The sequence below is a fragment of the Cyphellophora attinorum genome (genome assembly GCF_001299255.1).
Source record: "Cyphellophora attinorum strain CBS 131958 chromosome Unknown Contig37, whole genome shotgun sequence".
NCBI lineage: Eukaryota > Fungi > Ascomycota > Eurotiomycetes > Chaetothyriales > Cyphellophoraceae > Cyphellophora > Cyphellophora attinorum.
The window spans coordinates 162,123-183,073 of record NW_017253265.1 but is presented as its reverse complement, the minus strand read 5'-3'; the positions used below and the strand labels follow the sequence as shown (position 1 = coordinate 183,073).

At 54.8% G+C, this 20,951-nt stretch overlaps 9 protein-coding genes across 9 annotated transcripts; 3 read left to right on the top strand and 6 right to left on the bottom strand.

The window, feature by feature from the left end:
- Window positions 1–314: 314 nt before the first annotated feature.
- Window positions 315–2,274, top strand: AB675_1286 (Lysophospholipase 1; the record flags this gene model as incomplete). The annotated part of the gene is made up of 3 exons (XM_018141164.1): window positions 315–1,342; window positions 1,393–1,861; window positions 1,894–2,274. The coding sequence occupies 3 exons, from the start codon at window positions 315–317 to the stop codon at window positions 2,272–2,274; spliced, it is 1,878 nt and encodes a 625-aa protein (XP_017995632.1).
- A 335-nt stretch (window positions 2,275–2,609) lies between these two features.
- AB675_1285 (Dual specificity protein kinase FUZ7) lies at window positions 2,610–4,369 on the bottom strand (the record flags this gene model as incomplete). The annotated part of the gene is made up of 3 exons (XM_018141163.1): window positions 2,610–3,822; window positions 3,874–4,031; window positions 4,082–4,369. 3 exons carry the CDS (start codon window positions 4,367–4,369, stop codon window positions 2,610–2,612), a joined length of 1,659 nt encoding a protein of 552 aa, XP_017995725.1.
- A 721-nt stretch (window positions 4,370–5,090) lies between these two features.
- AB675_1284 (Transcription elongation factor spt6) lies at window positions 5,091–8,708 on the top strand (the record flags this gene model as incomplete). The annotated part of the gene is made up of 2 exons (XM_018141162.1): window positions 5,091–5,528; window positions 5,580–8,708. The coding sequence occupies 2 exons, from the start codon at window positions 5,091–5,093 to the stop codon at window positions 8,706–8,708; spliced, it is 3,567 nt and encodes a 1,188-aa protein (XP_017995711.1).
- A 62-nt stretch (window positions 8,709–8,770) lies between these two features.
- AB675_1283 (Transcription elongation factor spt6) lies at window positions 8,771–9,753 on the top strand (the record flags this gene model as incomplete). The annotated part of the gene is made up of 2 exons (XM_018141161.1): window positions 8,771–9,401; window positions 9,473–9,753. The coding sequence occupies 2 exons, from the start codon at window positions 8,771–8,773 to the stop codon at window positions 9,751–9,753; spliced, it is 912 nt and encodes a 303-aa protein (XP_017995700.1).
- A 382-nt stretch (window positions 9,754–10,135) lies between these two features.
- On the bottom strand, window positions 10,136–11,334 carry AB675_1282 (uncharacterized protein; the record flags this gene model as incomplete). Its single annotated transcript, XM_018141160.1, has 2 exons — window positions 10,136–10,282; window positions 10,369–11,334. The coding sequence occupies 2 exons, from the start codon at window positions 11,332–11,334 to the stop codon at window positions 10,136–10,138; spliced, it is 1,113 nt and encodes a 370-aa protein (XP_017995685.1).
- Window positions 11,335–12,274: 940 nt separating this feature from the next.
- On the bottom strand, window positions 12,275–13,159 carry AB675_1281 (Ras-related protein Rab-11B; the record flags this gene model as incomplete). The annotated part of the gene is made up of 5 exons (XM_018141159.1): window positions 12,275–12,405; window positions 12,453–12,533; window positions 12,579–12,865; window positions 12,919–13,026; window positions 13,128–13,159. The coding sequence occupies 5 exons, from the start codon at window positions 13,157–13,159 to the stop codon at window positions 12,275–12,277; spliced, it is 639 nt and encodes a 212-aa protein (XP_017995671.1).
- A 1,471-nt stretch (window positions 13,160–14,630) lies between these two features.
- AB675_1280 (Mitochondrial GTP/GDP carrier protein 1) lies at window positions 14,631–15,605 on the bottom strand (the record flags this gene model as incomplete). Its single annotated transcript, XM_018141158.1, has 2 exons — window positions 14,631–14,877; window positions 14,950–15,605. The coding sequence occupies 2 exons, from the start codon at window positions 15,603–15,605 to the stop codon at window positions 14,631–14,633; spliced, it is 903 nt and encodes a 300-aa protein (XP_017995660.1).
- A 1,722-nt stretch (window positions 15,606–17,327) lies between these two features.
- On the bottom strand, window positions 17,328–18,689 carry AB675_1279 (uncharacterized protein; the record flags this gene model as incomplete). Its single annotated transcript, XM_018141156.1, has 2 exons — window positions 17,328–17,573; window positions 17,625–18,689. The coding sequence occupies 2 exons, from the start codon at window positions 18,687–18,689 to the stop codon at window positions 17,328–17,330; spliced, it is 1,311 nt and encodes a 436-aa protein (XP_017995633.1).
- Window positions 18,690–19,291: 602 nt separating this feature from the next.
- On the bottom strand, window positions 19,292–20,791 carry AB675_1278 (Cytochrome b2, mitochondrial; the record flags this gene model as incomplete). Its single annotated transcript, XM_018141155.1, has 1 exon — window positions 19,292–20,791. One exon carries the CDS (start codon window positions 20,789–20,791, stop codon window positions 19,292–19,294), a length of 1,500 nt encoding a protein of 499 aa, XP_017995696.1.
- Window positions 20,792–20,951: the final 160 nt, after the last annotated feature.

Below are 20,951 nucleotides of genomic sequence, written 5' to 3'. Positions count from 1 at the left end.
CGGACAGCTTGACCTCCGACTTCGACACCATCGTCGCCGTCCTCAAAAGCATGTCTGCCACCTGGCACACCCTTCCCTTTTCAGGTGCATACCGCGAAATCCCCGACAATGTGCAGTACCACTCCTACCGGAACGTCGGCAACAACGTGGTGCATCCACAGAAAGGTACCAGCACCCGACTTCTGTTGTCGCAATGGATGCTCAGGTCGAGCCACGGTGGCTTGTTTGCTCATGTAGGTATATAGCTGGTGGCTCTTCGTCCGCTGCCAAGGTAGGTCCTTTTGCGCCGAAGCTTGTGACTCTTGCCTGCGACTATGCGCTCCTCGCGGTTGCTCCTGACACTGCCGCTCCTTGCTCTTGCACAGGGCCCGGCAAGTGAGGCCAATGAAGATCCCTATGTACCTCACAACGTGTCTTGCCCCAAAGACATTGCAGTTCGCAAAGCTGGCAACCTCTCCTCCGAGGAGTCCAAGTGGCGCGATGGTCGTCTCGAGGAGGTCTACAAGCATCTCGACGCATACCTCAAGAACGCCGCCATCCCCAACTTCAACTACACTAACTTCACCAGCAAGTTGAAGGCCTCCGATGCGCCGGTCATCGGCATGGCGATCTCCGGCGGCGGCAGCCAGTCTGGCCTCGGCGGCATGGGTATCTACCAGGCGTACGACTCACGCTACGCCCCAGCCGTCGAAGCGGGAACCGGAGGTCTGACACAGCTTCTGACATACTTCACTGGCCTGAGCGGCGGCGGGCTTTACACTGTCAACACCATCGCCTCCACCAACTTCACAACCGTCGAGAACATGACCAAGATCATCAACTATACCGTCAACTACGAAGTCGGCCCCACCGGCAACGTGACGGAGTACTACACCGCTCTCTTCGAGAACGCCGGCGCCAAAGCCGAGCTCGGCTATCCTGTGTCCACGACCGACATCTTCGGCCAGTGGTTCGCACAGTTCAGGCCTAAGAGCTGGACATATGCCAACTATTCAACCATAGCAGACAGTGGCTCCGACTTCAGCCTCGGCCTCGCACCCATGCCGCTAATGACCTACGCCGAAGTCATCGACGGCGTCTCCCCTAAAATCGGCGGCATCATGTACCCCGGCCCCAACAGCACCAACGGTTTCAATCTCACCAGCTACGAAATCAGTCCCTTCGAGTTCGGCAGCTGGGCCGGCGGCCGCGTTCAGGGTTTCTGGCCAACAAAGTACCTCGGCACCAACGTCACCGCCGGCAAGCCCTACGACAGCAAACAATGCATCGTCGGTTACGACAAGATGTCCTTTGTCGTCGGCTCGACCGGCTGGGCATTCAACTTCTACCTCATCGACGACTGGTACAACATCCCCCTCTTCGCGAAGCGCCACCTCGAAGGCCGCCAATCAGGCTCCAACCAGTCGACAACGGCAACATCACCCTCCCCACCGACGCTGGCGACAACCCCTACTACGACCTCCTCAACTCCACCGCCTCCGAGTTCGGCATATCCCTCAACGATGCACTCTGGGCACAATGGCCGAACCCGTTCAACAACTACAATACTCAGATGCAGAACACAACCAATCTCCTCCTAGTCGACGGCTCCGAAACAGGCGAAACCATCCCCCTCCGCCCCCTAATGCAGCCCGCGCGCAAACTCGACTTCATCATAGCCTACGACGCCTCCTCCGACGCTGTCCCTTACAACTGGGTCAACGGCACGAACCTGTACAACTCATACCTCTCCGCTAACGAATCCGGCGGGAAGCTTAACTTCCCCGTCATCCCAGACTCGACGACAATGGTCAACGAGAACATCACCACATTCCCCACCTTCTTCGGCTGTAACGCGACGGCGGACGAGGCGACGCCAATCGTGCTGTACCTCCCAACGCGCCCTGGAGCCAGTACACCAACTTCTCGTACGGCAAAGCCGCGTTTTCGGACCTGCAGGTGAATTTGACCTTGCAAAACGCATTTGATGTTGCGACGTACGGGAACAAGCAACTTCCGAACGATCAAGGATCGGACTGGGCGAGCTGTGTGGCGTGCGCGGCGATCAAGAAGAGTTTGGCGAGAGCAAAGATCGAGGAACCAGAGGCGTGTGGGCAGTGTTGGGAGAAGTACTGCTGGAGTGACGGGCCTGCGAATGCTGAGGCCGGGCTGGTCGCTCCAGCGGCGGTGGGTGCGGGGCCAAGATTGCTGTTGAATGAGAGCCTGAGTTTCCAGACGTGGAACACGAGTATTTGGTTGAGTGAGGGTGATGGCGCGCCGGGATCTAGTGGTTGAATGAACGGGAGGAAGGTGAGCTAGAGTGGGGCTGTAGAGGCATATACTAATAACGACTGAGTCTGCACATCAAGCAATAAAAGATGTGTTGACATATGTTCGATTCGATGCTACTGCTCTTCAACACATGCCATTGATGCAAACGAGTATGTACGTGCGAATGTGGAACCAACGCCTGCTACATGCAACAACAGCGCTCATGAGCCGAAAGTATAGTGTTGTCACAGATGTCTGTACGTGCTGAGGGAATGTCATCTTAAGTGTCTAGAATTGAAACAGGAAAGTGCACGCTGATGCAGGACGACATTGCTAGTCGACGGTGCTGTTGGCTATCGTTATCGCTGTCTTCTTGGGCTGATTGCATTTCCAGTCGAAGGGATGGCCGGAAGGTCCTTGGACGGCGGAGGTGGTGGCAAAGGCCCACTTGGAGGAGGCCTCATCGGCATCGAGGCGTTGTTGAGACGGTTGTGCTGTCCTATTGACGTGCTGCTGCTTGTTCGTGGAGGAAACATTGGGCGACCGGACGGCTCGATTGCCGATGCTGGCGTCGGAATATCGTCTCGGCTGTTGGAGTGCGGAAATCTGGGTCGAGGAGCTTCTCCTGCTTGGTCGGGTGTTTCCAAAGAGAGATGCTGTAGGGAGATGCCTGGTGGAGGTGACCTTTCTGCGATGCCCGTTGGTGTCGTTGAATTCTGGGTGTTGGTAGTTATGGTTGGGTAGTGTGGAGGTGATGTGGGCATTTTGCTGACGTCCGGAACTGAGGGAGTGGGGAGCTTCCTGGCGGTCACGGGGGTTTGGCGTTGGTTGTCTTGTCCACTGAAGGACGAATTCGAAGTTGCTGATGTGGAAGGGGTGTTGTGCGAGTCTGAGCCTGTCCCGTCACTCTTCAACGACTTCGGCGCGGGTGGTGCCAAGTAGGACTTGCGATTGTGTCGTTCCATCATTGACACAGCCCATTCTTGCAGATCGACCGGTGTTCGTTTGGCTGCTTGCAGGAAGAGGTCCTTGTCATACAATTCGCGCGGCGTCGGCCGCTCCGCGGGATTCTTGAGCAGGCATTTGGCGACGAAGTCCTCCAAAATTGCTGGGAAAGCATCGCTCTTAGGTAGTTTCGGAGCCGGCTCGTGGACGATTTGCTGCAGCAGATCCAGAATGCCCATTGGCCCAGCGCTAGCTCGGTCGCCTGGTGCGGCGTCATTTGCGTCGAAAGGAAACCTCCCGATCGCCGACTCCATGACTGTCAGCCCCACGCTCCATACATCTGACTTCACGGTGTAAGCATCGCCTTTGATCCGTTCCGGTGCCATGTAGGTGGAGGTTCCGACGAAGGTGTTGGCTACCGAATTGACAGTCTCGGTGGCAACCCCGAAATCGCAGAGCTTGATCATGCCGCGCGAGTTGACCAGTACGTTGGATGGCTTGATGTCTCGATGCATAATGCGGTGTGCTTCATACAGGTATACAAGGCCGCCTAATATGCATTCGGTGATCTTGCCAAGTACATCGACTCGTATTGGCCCAAAGTCTTTCGAGATGCGGTCCAATGATCTGTAGGATGTCAGTCATCCGGTCGAGTCAGGACCTGCCTCAGATACTCACCCGCAGTCCATGTACTCCATACAGAGCACAATATCACGTGCTTCGTTTTGGAAGGCGCCGTAGTATGTTATCACGTATGGCGAATTGCAGTCGTGGCCGACCTGTAGTTCGCGGACGATCTGCTTGCGGACATTTTCTTTGGCGTCTACTCGGATGATCTGAAACATGTCAGTATGCAGCCACCCCCGCCCACGCAGGACGAACGTACCTTGCGTGCCATGACCACCTTTGTCGTTGCATGCATAACTTTGCTGACTGTCCCGCCATTGCCTGCTCCCAGCTCTTTCAGAACGATCAAGTCCTCGCTCCGTAAGTCTAGCTTGAATTCCAGGCCGATTTCGAGTGTATCGGTGCGCTCACTCGCTTGGTTGCCGAGGGCGCCAGGTACTTGTGAATCTCCTTCTGAGGGATTTGCAGCCTTTGGAGGAGCACTCAAAGCCAACCCTTTCACGTTCTTCCTCTTCAATGTCCGGGCTTGGAAGGCATCGCTCGACATGGTGCTGGCAGCAGGAGGAGTGATGGCGGGGAACGCCGCGATGATGACCCCAGTCCCTAATACAGGTATGATCGTTCTTAGGGATGTTCTGCCACGGCGGGCATATGAGGCTGTCTCGACTAAGGTCGCCAGAGACCTGACAGTGGGCTTCGGAACTCAGCAGCCCACAACGAGCCAGCGCTTCCCCTGCGGACAGCCTAAATACGCAGCAGATGTCGACAACTGCTGCAAGCTCGCGGTCTGTAGGCGAGGGCCTATCTCTGAACACTCAGCCAATCGAGTGGTGCTTCGGACGGCGCTTGGTCGGGAGCGTAGGTGCGATGCACTCGTACTGGAGCCGGAACGCAGTTGCAGGTGTCAGCGAACAAAGATCATCGTGATTGAGTACAAAGGACAGTAGACTGGATGTGGCTATGACTTGTGTTGAGAAAGGACAGTCTTGTCAATGGCGGTACCGCTGCTGTATGTGAAGGGGTCGATCACTTATCCATAGGACATCCGCAACAGCATATGTAGCAGACAATGGGTAAATGTGACTATGGGTGTGCTGGGGAGCAGTCATTGGCTGCTTGCTAGTAGGCCTCAACTCAGAGGGGCGGCTACGGGTGGGGCCGCTCAGCCTTGGCTTTTCACTCCAACCTGACTCACACCATTCGGCTAACCTTCCCAAAGAGCATACCACTGACTACCTACTTAAGTTCTTTGTGAAGGAGCCGCAGCCATGGACTCTGAGGGAGTTCACAACTGGCTCAGTAACACTGCTTCACCTCATGCTGGGCCAGGCGGACCCGACACTCATTCTCCCTCATCGACTGCGCTTTCCGAAGAGTGGGTTACCGTAATCGACATCTCGAGTACCTCACAGGGTTGCTACCTTGGCTTCGACCGAAATAACAGACTAATCGACCTCCGAGCCAGATATCAGTACCCTGCACACCCTGCGCCGCCCTCGCCTGTGCCGGCCTCATCTGTGTCCTCGCCTACGATGAACGCGCTCATCGACGATGCTGCGCTTCTGGATGACGACGACGATGATGTCTCTTTTGACGAGGAGACTGGCGAACCCACCCGCGGACGCGAAAACGGTGCGAATGGCGAGAATGGCTTCGACGACTCGTCAGAGGAAGAAGAAGATGATGACGAGGAAGAAGCGCAGAGAGTGAGTGGCACGCAACCCCTCGCGTACCTGCCTGGCTAACGCTGATCCCAGATACGAAAAGACTTCATCGTAGACGAAGACGAAGATGACGCCGAAGAGGCCCGTCGAAAGCGTCGTCGCGAAAAGCGCAAGCGTCCTCGTGAAGATCGCGAGGAGGACGATCTCGATGAGGAAGATCTCGAACTCATAGGTATCAAGCCACAGCGAGAAGAGTCACAGTCAAAGTTCAAGAGACTCAAGCGAGGTCCCCGAAGAGACGAGGATGGTGCCCGCGGCGGCGTGGACGACATATTCGCCGACGAGCTCGAAGAGCAAGAAGAGCGCAGACCTCGAGGCTTGAACGACGAGTTCGACGACTTCATCGAGGACGATGTCTTCTCCGACGAAGAAGGTCAGCGAGAGCGAGAAGATCTTGAAGTCGCGCGTCCGTCGCGTCGCACTGGCCTCGATTTGCCCGTGGACATCTCCGATCTCAACATCGACGGTGCTGCCCTCGAAGACTTCAAGGCTGCCTTTGGCGATGGTACCGAGTACGACTTCGCCCTCGAGCAGGAGGACATATGGGAACAAAAGCAAGCGGAACAGGACCGACACCTCATCCTCGACGATGTATTCGAGCCTCAACAGCTGAAAGAGAAGCTCCTTACTGAGGAAGACAACCTCATTCGCTTCACCGACGTCCCTGAGCGCTTCCAACTTGCCCGAAAGCCGTATGCTGGTCTGGAGCTGACCGAAGACGAATTCAAGGAGGAGGCTCAGTGGATCTCACAGTTCCTCCTACCCTCTCAACAAAACCGCCTGTCGCCTCGTCTTTACGAACCCTTTACCCGCAGCGTGTTGCAAGCCTTGGAGTTCATGATCAATGAGCAGTACGAAGTGCCCTTCATCGCCAACAACCGAAAGGACTACTTCATCCATGTCGAAACTCACGGCAGTGGTCAAAAGGAGGAAGCTGTCCAGCTGCTTCGGCCCAAAGAGCTTTGGTCGATATTTGAGCTAGATCTGAAGTTTCGTGCTCTGATCGAGCGGCGTCGTGGCCTGCAAAAAACTTACGATGAACTCAAATCGACAAACATTGCTCCAGACGACTTGTTCGAGACGATGGTGCCCAAAGCCGTCACTCTGGAAGAGCTCTCAGACCTCTACGATTACCTCTATTTCCAGTACTCGTCACAGATCAAAGATCTCGCATTGACAAGCAATGGTGACGCAAATGGCGTCGTCTTGTCTCAGAAGAAGGCCAACACCAAGAGTATCTACGAGACTATCCGTCAGTCCAGAGCTCAAGGCATGGTCCGCGGTTATGGTATGAAAGGTGATGACTTTGCGAAAAATGTTGCTCGAGAAGGCGTCACCACATATGCCGACGACCCGTCCGACAGTCCTGCGAACCTTGCAGACACACTGATCGACGAGACCTTCGCTGATGGCAACGCCGTCCTGAGAGCTGGTCGGAATCTCTTCGTCGAAGAAATTGTCACCAACCCGCGCTTTCGAAAGTACCTCAGAGCCCAGATCTACAGTAAAGGCGTCTTCGATTGCTATCGCACCGACCGAGGCTTGCGAAAGATCGATGAGTCGCATCCTTATTACGAGTTCAAATATTTGCGAAATCAGACATTCGCCAGCTTTATTGGAAGTCCCTCATTATTCCTGCGAATGCTAAAAGCAGAGGAAGAAGGCATGATCGAAGTCAAGGTGCGCATCAACAACGCCGATAGTCTCAAGCGAGACCTCGCCGCCCATATGAAGACAGACAACTATTCCGATGTTGCCGACGCGTGGAACAAAGAGCGAGAGAAGGTTGTCGCCCAGGCGTTTGACAAGACAATGCATATCCTGGGTCGTATCGTCAAAGAGACCTTCAAGAGCGATTGCGAGGACCGACTGGCAGAAGAATGCCGCGAAGAATTCGACGCGCGTCTTGATCAAGCACCATATCAGCCCGAGGATATGCACAAGGGCACTACACCACGTTGTATGGCTTTGTCAATTGGTCGAGGAATTCCCGGCAAAGACCCAGTTCACTGGGTTGTCGTTGGTGATGACGGTCGAGCCAGCGAATACGGCACGTTCGTTGAGCTCGCCCCAGCAGATTCGGAACGCGCCATCCCAGAAGGAAAAGACGTGGCAGCATTGATTGATGTCATTCAAGCTCGCGATGTGGAAGTTCTAGGCGTCTCGGGATTCACACCCGAAACGCGAAAACTGGTCAGCTACCTCAATACTATGGTCGAAGCCCACAAGCTGCAACATGGCGGTGCAAACAACACTGACGACGACCGAGAACGCCGATACCCCGATCGACGTCTGGAGGTCATCATTGTCAACGATGAAGTGGCTCGCCTGTACCACACCAGTCAGAGAGCCAGGAACGACCATCCAGCATGGAATCCACTCACTCACTACTGCTTCGCACTCGCACGATATCTGCAGGATCCCATGAAGGAGTATGCATCTTTAGGCAACGACATCATCTCGCTCAACTTCCATCGATCGCAATCACTCTTACCGGAAGAGAAACTGATGCAGAAGCTCGAGATGGCTTTGGTCGACAAAGTGAACCTTGTCGGTGTCGATGTGAATGAAGCCGCTGCAGACCCGCAAATCGCAAACCTGCTTCCGTACGTTTGTGGTCTTGGTCCAAGAAAAGCACAACACGTCCTGCGAGTCGTCAGTGTCGCCGGTGGCTTTGTCAATACCCGCGAGGGCCTACTCGTCAATGACAAGGGCACAGCCATGACGCTCAAAGTGTGGAACAACGCCGCCAGCACACTAAACATCAGCTTCGACGAATCCGTCGACGACTCAGAATTCCTCGACAGCACTCGCATCCATCCCGAAGACTACGACATCGCCCGCAAGATGGCGGCCGACGCCCTCGAACTCGACGAAGAAGACATCGAAGCTGAACGCCAAAAGAACGGCAGCGGCGCAATCATGAAACTCCTCGTCAAAGGCAACCAACAAGACCGCGTCAACGACCTCGTCCTCGAAGAATACGCCATCCAGCTCGAGCGCAACCTGAACGCCAAGAAACGCTCGACCCTCGAAACCATCCGCGCCGAACTCATCGAGCCCTTCGAAGAACTCCGCCGCGAATACGAGATGAAGCTCCGCGAAGAAGACATCTTCACCATGTTCACCGGCGAAACCTCCGACAGCTCCAAGTCGGCATGAACGTCTCCATCACCCTGAAACGCATCTCCGACCAATACGTCGAAGGCCTCCTTGACTGCGGCATGGTCGCCGTCGTCGAGCCCGACCAATGGCACGACAACGCCCCCAACATCTCCCCCAAGGAACTCTTCTCCCTCCACCAGACCGTCCAAGCACACATCACAACCATCAACCGCAAAGAATTCACCTGCTCCGTCTCTCTGCGCGACGACGCCGTCAAGAAACCCTACAAGCGCTTCGATCCCGAAGAACAGCTCAAATACGACGAGTGGGACTCTCGCGCTGAGGACGAAGACAAGAAGAAACTCGCTCAACAGAACCCCGAGACCGGTAATCGCGCTACTCGTGTGATCAAGCACGCGCTGTTCCAGCCCTTCAACAGCGTCCAGGCCGAACAGTACCTTGGTTCACAGAACCGCGGGGACGCCGTCATCCGTCCTTCCTCCAAGGGAACAGACCATTTAGCGGTAACATGGAAGGTCGCAGACGGAATCTTCCAGCACATCGATGTCCTTGAACTCGACAAGGAAAACGAGTTCTCCCTGGGCAAGATATTACGAATCGGCAGCAGCGCACAGTACCAGTACGTCGATCTCGACCAGCTTATCGCTGAACACGTACGGCCCATGGCCAAGATGGTCGAGCAGATGGTCAACTCGGATAAGTTCCATAATAAGAGCAAGGCGCAGCTTGGTATGTCCCCTTCCCTTTTTTCCCACCCCAACCCCTCTACCACCTAAGCACTGCTAACACAACCCGAACAGAGGAATGGCTCAATACCTACACCGCCGCAAACCCAAAGAGATCCATGTACCAGTTCTGCCTCAACCGCGAGAAACCAGGCTATTTCCACCTCATCTTCAAGGCGGGCCACAAGGCGAAATCGCAGGATTGGCCGGTAAAAGTCACCCCCGGTGTTGGGGGTTCGGGTGCGTTCGAGCTGCGCGGCCAGGGATATCCGAGCATGCAGGGGTTGAGCAATGGGTTCAAGATCCTGTTTGGGAATATTCAGGGCACGAACCATGCTCTGGGCGGTGGTCGTTGAGGAGGGACTTTTTTGGAAGTGGGGTTTGGGGAATGTATGTATTACTACTGGAGCTGGAGAAGGAGCGGAAAAAACACAGCGAGCATGTTGCGAGTTTGAAGAATTCGCCAAAATATGGCCAGGGAGGCCGCTGCGTGATCATCACTTTCGAAGCTAGTCGAGATATCTCAACCCGCCCCTTGAACAAGGCGGACATTGGAAGCGTGTCGACAAATGGAAGAAAAGTCATTTTGATGCAGATGATTCCCTTCCCTTTAGTTCCGGCGCCTGTCGTTTTTGCGATGCTCGAACAGAGGACGAAGGCCTCCTGAACGGGTCACAGGCACATCCCATCCCCGTGACATCGTGACCCACCGTCGGCGACTGCGTGAGGGTCTGGCAGCTAGTGGAAGAATCTGCATAACCCGCCCCAGTGACACTTTCGCCTGGGCAGTGTCCGGAAGTCCGCCGGCGTGATGGAAGCCCCAGTATCCATCCAAGTCCACTGCACCCCGTGTGCACATTTCATGAGGACGTCCAAGTCAAAAGTCTGTAGGGCAGAAAGTCAGTATGTACTAGAACCATCGGATAGTGGGAGTTGTGGCGTAGCCTCTTGACTGCGAAAGGACTACTTACCAACTTCACCCCGTGGCGAGGGCAGCCCGCGAGAACAACGGTGATCTTGCAGCCAAGCTCGTCTCCTGGATAGATTGTTGCCATGATCGTGTCCCAGTATGTATCGTACAGACCATCATCGGCATTGGCAGCGGAATGCGCCTGAGAGACCACGTGACGGCTATCAACAATTCCGTGCTCTTGACTCATCATGGCCAGTGTCATGACGAAGTGCATATGCATCAGTTGTCCGTTGGTTGGGTTCATGGCATAGGCCCAGTACCTTAAATACCGGGCTTTGCATACAACATACAATTTATTGGCAGTCTTCTTGTTAGTGATCCAGTATCGACTCAGCGGACGCTCAACAGTGACAGAGGGGTCAGTGGTGTCGTGTCGCAGTGCAATGTTTCTGTTGTGATCACACTTCGACTCTAGGACAGCCGCCGACATGACTATGTGGGAGATCGTGGATGTTAAAGACGAATGGATGAGAGCCTGCTTGATCCAGTACTGATGAATCCGGCGCCTGGCGACGATAGAGGGATCATTAGTACCGCTTTTCAGCACCAGCCTCTGTTTGTGGTCATCCTCGATCTTCAATACCGCTGTCATCCGGACCAAGTTGGCGACTGTGTTGGGCAGCGACGGGTGGACTAGAGCCCCCTTGGAAATGTAGAAGCGCGATGCACCCTCGAGAAAGATTGGCAAGGCTTCGCATCGTATTGATCGACTGACGGCCAGCAGCTGGATGTTGGAGTACTTTATGAGATACGGCCATTTGATGTACTTGGCAGTATACCTGTCAGGATACGCATATAAACCACGCCCGGTCCAGGACCTAGTCGTGATGGCGAGACTTGCTGCCACGAGCTTGTAGATCACGATCCGAATCTCAGGTGGTAGTGAGAAGAACGTCGACTTCCTCAGCCGGTGGCGGCCAGTGGCTCGTAGCATGAGTCGTCGGACGAGCGAGCGAATGCCCATGGCGACGTTTTAAAGATGGCTGAATCCCTCCGATGTCGAATCAGACCGAGGGAAGATTCTGCGTTGGGAGTTGTATTACAAGTCGGTGGCCACGAGCATAGTTTGATGATGGTGAACGAAGACATGGTGATAACCGTGAGTTCTGGTCAAGGAGTACCTTCTTTTGTCAACACGTGGCAATGTGATGTTTTGATGACTCCTTTCAGCTGAACGGGAAGTTAAAACTTCGTGTTCTTTCTGAGATCGACGTCTTCTACTCCAGGACGAGGACGTCGATGGAATGATGTGTTCGGCAGTGAAGAATCGGAGGACGTGCCAGAGAGGGCTCTGAGGTTTTGAGAAGGTCAGCGTGATGGCGGCCAGCCGAAGCGGAAACGGAAACGAAAATTGAGCGAAGGAGTGCCCGAAATCAAATGCCTGTGAGAACAGACTTCGAATCTGCATCTTGAAGAGTTCCTCGTCATGCAGACGACAAAGGAACATGAATGAATCTTTGGTCAGTGGTGACTTCCGTTAGGCGTGTATGGATTTTGGCAGGAGCATTGGCGTGCAGGTGGCTGTCTGGGAAGGCTTGATGACGCAGCTGCGTGTGGCAGGTACGACAAACCTGTCGCTTCGTCGGCACGTGCCGTTACATCCAAAGGGCAACACTCCCATGCTGCCTTGTTAGCTTGTTCCGCCCTAGCACACCACACAGAGGGCGGAAAGCAGAAGCAGGGCCGAATCAGGCCCAGGAAAGGAAAGCTGTACTTGATGGTTTTGCATTCTCCCTGAAGTGTCTATGCATGGCCAGCTTCGCCATCACACCCTCAAACCGGACCCAGACTCTTGAAGGAGTCTCGAGGTCATCAAGACGTCAATATCTGTGGATGGAAAACCTAGCGCAAGCAAGAACGCCGTTTGGAACCTCTGCATTAGCATAAAAATTCGTTTCCATCGTTCAGCAGCACTTGCTGCTCTTATTATCAGTGGTTCCCGATGGTGTCATATCGATCTTGACGCCACTTCCCGGTGCGCCCTGGCCTTGCTCGCCGGAGTCGAGGGCTTTGCTCGAGACGATGCGGTAGATTTCTGCTTTTTGTTAGGTTTCGTATTGCGGAAGGGGTTTGACTACCCACCGGTGAGGATATTCTGGAAGGCGAGTTCGACATTTGAGGCATCGAGCGCTGACGTCTCGATAAAGGACAGGTTGTTTTCACCTGCGGAGTCAGTCTTGGTTCCGACAAGGAAGGGGCATGACATACTGGCAAACTGTTTGGCCTCCTCGGTAGGAACCGCTCGCAGATGCCGCAGATCGCTCTTGTTACCGACCAGCATGATGACGATATTGGCATCTGCGTGGTCTCGGAGTTCCTTGAGCCATCTCGTTACATTGTCGTAGGTCTGGTGCTTGCTGATATCGTAGACGAGCAGTGCGCCAACCGCACCTCTGTAGTACGCGGATGTGATGGCTCGGTAGCGCTCTTGACCTGCTGTGTCCCAGATCTGTGCCTTGATCGTCTTGCTGTCGACTGATATGGACCGGGTCGCGCTGGGTCATCTGTTAACAACTGCGGTCCAGGGTTGTTCAGGCGCTATACGTACAATTCAACGCCAATAGTGGACTTTGAGTCCAAGTTGAACTCATTGCGAGTGAATCTGCTCAACAGATTGGACTTTCCGACGCCGGAGTCACCAATCAAGACCACCTTACTGTTGCTAGTCAGCGATATCGTATGCGGTGGGGAACAAGGAGGGGTCGTAGCAGGGCTCGTTCGGCGTTTGTAGGTCAGTTCCGGCGGTGGGACACATACAATAAGAAATCGTATTCGTCGCTTGAGGCCATGTTGGCAGACTATCGAGCGGCGTGTGAGGTTGAGATTGATGGCTGCCTCCTCGCGCTGATCAAGCGGACAAAGGAACCGTGGGTGTAGGGTGTCTCGGCGTTCGGGTGATGGTCAAACAGGCACTGGCTACGGGACGCCTGTCGCGAAGCCTGACTCAAGATCTCAGTATCGTAGAGAGATGGCCGTGAGTCGCAGGCAGAAAGGGAACTAATGTTATGATATGGCGTGCGGTTTGTTCGCAACTGCGGTCGCTGAGAGCGGCAGAGGCACAGTCATTGCGGCCAATCAGGGCAGGTACAGCGGGCTCGGCAGGTCTCCACCCTTGACAACAAGCACAACACCATCTGTCGTTTCTCTCTTGACCTCCGTGGAGCTCAACTGTTCGCCGTTGCCTAGTCCATACAACCACAATGTCAACAATTGCTCAGCCGTACCTGATCGGCAAGTTCATCGACCCGGTCTTCGCCCTGGTAGTAGGCGGAAGTGCGGCATACCTCCGGATCTCACGCGACGAGCGAGAAGCTGGAAGGGAGATGTCACCGTCTATACTACTGGAAAGCGTGCGACGTCGCTCAAGTCACTACTTTGGAATGGACAACAAGCAATCTACTCGATGAAAGAGGCCGCGATTTGAGGCACAATATCTTGTATCAACATCTATGGCGACAAGTCTTGGCAGACACTTCCGGACACTGATGTCTTTCAGCGGCGGAATCTCACGAGCTTGGAATTCAATGCGGGGACCGTCGCACATCCCAGTGCTTACCCTCATGTTCTGTTGACGAATTCGTCAGTCTCTGGACAAGTCGGGCCCACACGCCGATCAACTGCCGAGACGTCCTTCGGTGGAGGAGGCCGAGGACCACTGTGGTCTGCGTCATGCCCCCAAGGCCTTCGGCCCAAGCATAGGCCGCTCGCAGCAGCTGAAGCTGGCACCGAGGTTGCCATGATTCGAGCTGGAACTTCAGGCAGCGGATGCTGGTGAGAAGCTTCTGGGACTAGGCAACGGACCTGTATGAGTTGCGCGGGTGGAATGGCCTGGATATGGACATCGTAGGAGGGGAGTCTATTACATTTCTTTCCAGAGCTACGCCGAGCTTTTCCAGGTACATACAATGTACATCAAGAATCTGCCATACCAGAATGTACTCTCTTCGCCTCATAAACCCAGCCGCCCATCAAGGAGAATTGCGTTCAATACGGCGCCCCAACGATCCTCGCACGCTTGCTAAAGTTCTGCGTCGAAATCCTCCTCGCCTTGTATAGCGCTTCCTGCCGGTTTGACCTGGGCCCAGACGCCAGTGCAATGCGACCCCTACGAGACGAGCGTTGCCCGGAAGCTCTGATCGACTGTCTCACCTCCAAGACGACGCCCCAGATCTGACCGTCCATCGAGACCGGCCTGGCCGCACCTTCCCCGGCTTGACCTTTCTTTATTCGCTGTAGCAGCACTCGTTTTCAACAGTCCTTTCAAACCACCTTCCCAAAAGCCGGAATCAGCGTCTGCGCAAGCCAAAAGCTGAACACCAGCTTCGGCCCCGTCATGAGCATCTTGGGCGTCAGCCCTTTGAAGAACGACCCAATACCTTCGTTCTTGACCATATTCGCCAAGATCCGCATGCCCGATTCTGGGTTCTCGAAATTCTTGTTCTGTACTCGAGTCTTGATCACATCGAGCGGGGAGGAGACGATCAGAGAGGCTGCTGCGCCGCATATACTGTAGCACCACCGGGGTCAGCGATGCTCTAGAGCAGATATGGAGCACGGAAGGAGGAAAGACTGGACTCACCTCGCAACAAAATTTTGGCCCCACGTCGCCTTGTTATAATCCTCCAACTTAAACACCTTCTCCTTCGCCCACGCACTGCCCCCAAACAGCGCAAAACTGCCCGGCGCATTCCTCGCCGCCGTCCAGCCCGCACCCCTGTATAGTCCCATTCCCTCATCTCCCACAATCTTCAGAAACCCGCGATTCCGGAACGCTTCCGGGTTCGTCTGGCGCTTGATTTTCAGCACGTCGAGCGGCAGCAAAATGATCTCGCCGATGCCAATCAGTGAGCCCGCGGTGGCAGAAAGCATGGCCTTGCCTGTGCCGGCGCCAAAGGTAGCGGTAAACTGCGGTGTGAAGTGTGCGGTGAGAAAATCTCGGACGTAGGCTTGACCGGAGAACTTGTATATTCTTTGCATGACTTTGTAGGCGGCCGCGTAGCCGAGTCCAGGGAATAAGCTTGTGAATTTCTTCCCCGTGCCCGCTGAAGCATATTCTCTGAAGACCACTTTGTTGAGTGCTGATAACGACGTTATCCTGCTTTGATGGCTCATGAGCCGCTTTGTAGTTGTGTCGACTGGGTGGAAGACCATCAGCTCGGCGATGCCTGCTGAGCCTGAGCCTAGCAGGCGGGCCACGCCGCTTTCTGACTGTCGCGATCCTGTGACTGGAGCCATGGTGTGCGGTGTGTGGGAGGAGGTGTCGGCGGCGGGAGTGGGGCAGAGCTCTTGAGTACAGCACTCAAATGACAACGAGGACCGCGAGAGGGAGAAAGGAGCGACAGTGGTGGGACGATCAAGATAAGGTGAAGAAGAAAAGTACGGACTCGAGACTGCGTGCCAGCAACTTTTTTGCAGATCATCGCCGAAATAGGGCGCATATCTGGCCGAGCGAATCAAGCTTGTCGAGCCTTCACAAGTGGAGTGCTTGACAAACTTTACTTCAACCCAACCAACGGTCAGGAGTTTCTGAGAATCTTCAGGTGTAGGAGAGAACAGATGTGATATTCGCGGCGCAGTGCTCCCATCTGTCGATAAGATTAGCTGTTGCGCTTTGATCAGTCGTCCAAACGTGAAGAGGCTCCGGCTTGATGGACTGTCCGGCCGTCGACGCTACCGCGGTCGCGTGCTACGAAGGAATCCAGCTGATAGAGCAACAGCTCGGTCACAGCAGTCTACAGCCCACGTACGGCCGGCTCCTGACGAATTTCCATCATCCATGTCCTATCAAAAGTGGCTGGGCCGCTTCGTGACTGCTTTCCAGTGCCGCTCTGCGGCATCCTTCTCCTCGGTAACAGTGCCGACCGTCCTCCCCTGTCAGATCGCAATCAAAACGAGGTGTTACCGTGTCAGTGGCCCCATCGCAAACTTCTTTGGCCAAACAACAACTACATCAAGTGGGAGAATAGCTCGTGCCCAGGTAAGTTCGTAGTCCACTCCCCAGCCGGTGCCAGCCCCAGACTTTCCGCCACATCCCAGAACACATTTGAAACATCCAACCCGAAGACGGGGCATGTCCAAAGATTGATGGGTTGTCGTGCCGCGAGAGAAGGGTGGTGAGATTTCCTCGCCAACGCCTCCACCGAAGGGACCGCAAGTCGGCAGGTTGTGGTAGCAATGTGGCCGGGCCAAGGTTGCAACTTTGTGTTCGAGCAACCAGTCTTCTGGAGAGGGAGATCTGCAAGCTGTCCATCGTTGCCAAGTCGAGGAGATCGTGCGCTACGCGATACGCACCACAGAGTCCAGGTCTGTCGCAAACGACAAAAAAGCGCAAAAAGTCCGCCTCAACCCCAGTTCGAACAGCCATAGATGTCTGCAGTCTTCGCAAAAAGCAATAACATAATTCGACTCCTGGATCGGATGAGGCTTCCTCAACCGTTAGCCTGAATACCGGTCTCCGCCCCTCCACCAGAGTCCCACGGTTCAAATCCGCACACGCCTCAGGCGCTATCTAATATCCTGCTCTTATCGCAACCCTCGCTGAACTTCAGGTTCGGTGAGGCTGGTTTTCCAATTTCTGAAGACACGGCGTTTTATGTGCGGATTTGAAACAGAATCTACGATCAAGAATATATAACCATGGCAACCGAAATCACTTCTAGGCACGGACTTAGGGGTTTGGCAACCGAACGTCAAATGAAGCTGCAGTCATTTGCCGAACCTTCTTGGACCTTACGAGGAGGCCGCTGGCGGCCCCAACACCTCACGTGCTACTTCACCTCAAGCGTCTGGCGCAGCCATGTCTTTGACCATGGAGTACGGGCTCTGTGCGAAGCAGGAATTCTTCACGCCATCGAATCTTTCCAGCGAGTGCAGTCAACATTCGCAGTTGCAGGGTAGGCTGTCATAATCCTCAGATCAAAGACGAAAACTCTTAATTGACGTGCGCAATGGCGCCTATCATAGGTAGTATCCAAGCGCTGCTTTTGCCTGCTCGCTGACTCCGACATGACCTGTGTAGCCTATGAAACTCCTCTCATCCAGCTCAAGACCCGAAGCATAATCCGGTGGTGGACGACCCGACAAGGTAGCCTCCAGCTGCTCCTTGATGTACGACTTGTTGACGTCTGTCGTCGGACACGCAGCAATATATGCCACAGATGCATTCTCCCGACCTCTGTGCTCTGGATCAACTGCGTGGCAGACCTGGAAAGTCAGTCAGCCAAGCTCAAGCTGGGATCGGTTAAATTAACTCACGTCTGTATGCCACCACACTGTATCTCCAGCAGCCATGTCCGGGATGTGGACCAAGCATTCCTCCAGCCGCAGATGAGGATGCGATATCCGGCTCAGTCTCTGACTGTCCGGCTTCGTGGTGCCCGGGAAGAACGCCCCATTGCGATCGAAAGTCCACTTCGATGCATCCATAACCTCGTCCGCGTCCATTGGTGGCGCAAAGAATGGACGCAACATGACATATGCGATGGCAGCCTTGACATTCGGATATAACATGATCGCACCCTCGGAGGCAGCAGCTCTTGTGAGTGCTGTCCAGCCCTGGAACGAGCGAAAGACCTTCGAGTGCGCTGTTCCTGGAAAGAGAGTCTGCTGAGCATTCCTACGAACCTGCAAATCAAAAGCATCATGGTTCTCTGGCATCCCTGAAAGAATTTCTGCGTATGCCATCCTGTACTGAGGGCATGCCCATCGGCAAAGGCTACCAGCGTCAATATGTGGGCCCAGACCAAGAAACGCCTGACCCGGAGGCCGGTCGCGAACGCCGTCCGAATACAGCAGTGGCTCTGTAGCCACATCACTACTGCCATCATGCCAAAGCGCATTCAACCGCCTCTGCAAGCGGAGCTGACGGTCGTGGGTCCGAAGCGCAATCTGCGTCGGCGAATCATACAGCATCAGCATCGAAGGCGTTTCCTTTGGCCAGCCTTGCACACGCTCGCGGTTGTCGGCCACGTACTGCCGAAGGTCCTGGTAAGCCTTGTCCACTGTGCTGGCTGGGATCGTTCGTCTAGCGATGAAACAGCCGACTCTTCTGATTTCGCTCGCCTCTGCGTCAGTGAAGCCATGGTCCAAGATACTATCGGTGTCCAGCACAGGAATAATGCCGCTTCGCTTGTCCGAGATCTCGTCAGTGATGGCCTTCAGATCCTCACAGACGCGCAGCCAGCTTTCGCGAAGGGCTTCCTCGCCATACTCGCTAACGATGGCTTGTTTAGCTGCTGCGAAATCGGGATCTTTCGGTATGTGGTCGTACTGATGCTCGTATTCCTGCCATTCAGGCCAGGAACTCAGGACACCCGGCATCTTGTCGATAGATGTCGGTTCTGAACGAATGCAACACAAGTCGCAGTCTACCAGGCGGACACATCTTTATCAGTCTGCACCTCCACCACATGGGTGGACGGAGAGTTACGGAGTACTCCATGTTGACTGATTGAGTAGTGCTCGCAGTGGCAGCCAATCATGACTCCACAATATCTCCGCCGGTAGTCTTTCGGCTTTTTCTGAGTTGATGGCATTTGAGGGCCTCTCGAAGTTGGACCCAGCCCGACTGACACAGTTATCAATAGACACTTACTTACAAACGAATATGGGACCACGAGAGCCTCGAACTTCTCACACTCGACCGATACGACGCGCTACAACATGGCGCTCAGGTATTTCCAGGTTCGCGTCTTGCAGTTTCTACATTGTTTACTTCGGTTGTCGCGATATGGGCAGGTGTGCCTGATTGGCACGGTGATAGTGCGATAAAATCGGCCTCAATCAGGAGAAGACCGCGGTGCTGTCGTGCCAGAAGCCTCGCGGCTGCGGGCTGTGCCGTCGTTTCATTGTCATTGTTAGCTACGTACCAGGTGCGGGAAAGACACTGGCGAACACATGCCCAATTCCGCTTTGTACACCGCTCAGCTGACTAGATCGGGATTATAACTTCGACTTAACCAAAGCCCGACATTCCCAAAGCCCTCCAGACCAGCCGGTCCATCATATATATCCCGCTCCAGTGCTCTCGTGTTGATATGCCGTGGACCGAGGTCCTTGACGAATTCGACACCCAGTAGCCGCATCGCTGTAGCAGTCTCGGCCTTCAGGATCTCGAGAACACGCTCGACGCCTTCAATGCCGCCTGCGCCTAGTCCGAACAGGGCCGCCCGTCCGACGCCCACTGCCTTCGCTCCCAGTGCCAGTGCCTTGACGACATCGGTACCGCGCTTGATCCCGCCGTCGACGATGACCTCAATGTTGTTGAAGACTTCTGGACAGTACTTCCGAATCTCAAGCAGTGTATGCACAGCCGGCGGCGCGGTGTCAGCCGCCCGACCACCATGATTGCTGAGGATGATGGCCTTCACCTGATCGGAGTGCTGTGCGGCAATGAACGCATCTTCATGTGCCTGAAGGCCCTTCAGAATGATCGGTTTACTAGTGTGCTTCTTCAGCCAGGGCAACGTCTCCTTCCAGGTCAGTGTGGGATCCGTTCCGAAGAAGAGCGATTGCCCGATGCCGCCACCGCCCTTGAGCTTCGACCCGCCTGCGTCTTTGATTGCTGCATCCGTGTCCTCGACGATGTTCTTGCTCCGCTCATCGTGCTCGCGCTTGCCAGGTACGGGCGCGTCGAGTGTTAAGCATATAAATTTGATGGCGTCCAGCTTGTTGATTCGCGCCAGCATCGCTTCCGATTTCTTGCGCTCGGTTTGCACGTATAGCTGCCACCCGAAGGTTTGATCTGGCCCGGCATCCTTCACGATCTGTTCAGGTGTCATGGACGCGTTGTTCGAGATGATCTGCATGGCGCCGTATTTCTTGCATGCTTGCGCGATACCCCATTCTCCGTCCGGATGTGCAAGACGTGCCATTGCTGCGGGTGAGACGTAGATCGGTAGGTCGAGCTTGCGACCCAGGAATGTGGTTGAGAGGTCGCATCTTGAGCAGTCCACGAACACTCTAGGACGCAGTAATATTTGTCTGTATGCTGTGTTGTTGAGGTGCTTGCTGTGTAGGTCGTCGGCGGCCGAGTAGTAGTACGCCCATCCTTTCTTTGATAGTTTCTTCGTGGCTGCCTCTTCTATCTCGTCCAGGTTCAGGAGGTTCTCGATGGGGATCTCGATGTCCTGGTCTGCCTCTGGGCCGATTTCTTTGGCTGGCTTCACGGGCTCAGGCAGCGTTGTCGGATCGATCTGTCCCAGTCGCTTTGAGCCAGGTAGGTTCTCCTCGAGCGTGCCCGGCGGATGCACTGGGTCATACTCGGTCGTCGCGTCTTGGCCTGCTAGCTTGAGAATGATTGAGCTGCCACCTGGGTGCTCTTCGAGAAAGTCAGTCACGTCCCAAACCTCGCCGTACAGTATCACCCAGCAGCTGTCCTTGGTCTTGTGCTTCTGCACCTCTGCATACGAGATCGTAGTCATTATGGAAGTCGTCCACTAAGCACGATGAAACATGGGACGACACGTGGACGAATTATAGCGACGAGATTCCTACCTTTGTATAGTCGCATTCACTCGATGCTGGTTGGAGGTGAGAAAGCCGGCGTGCAATAGCCGACGAGGGATGTCGACGCCAAGCCGT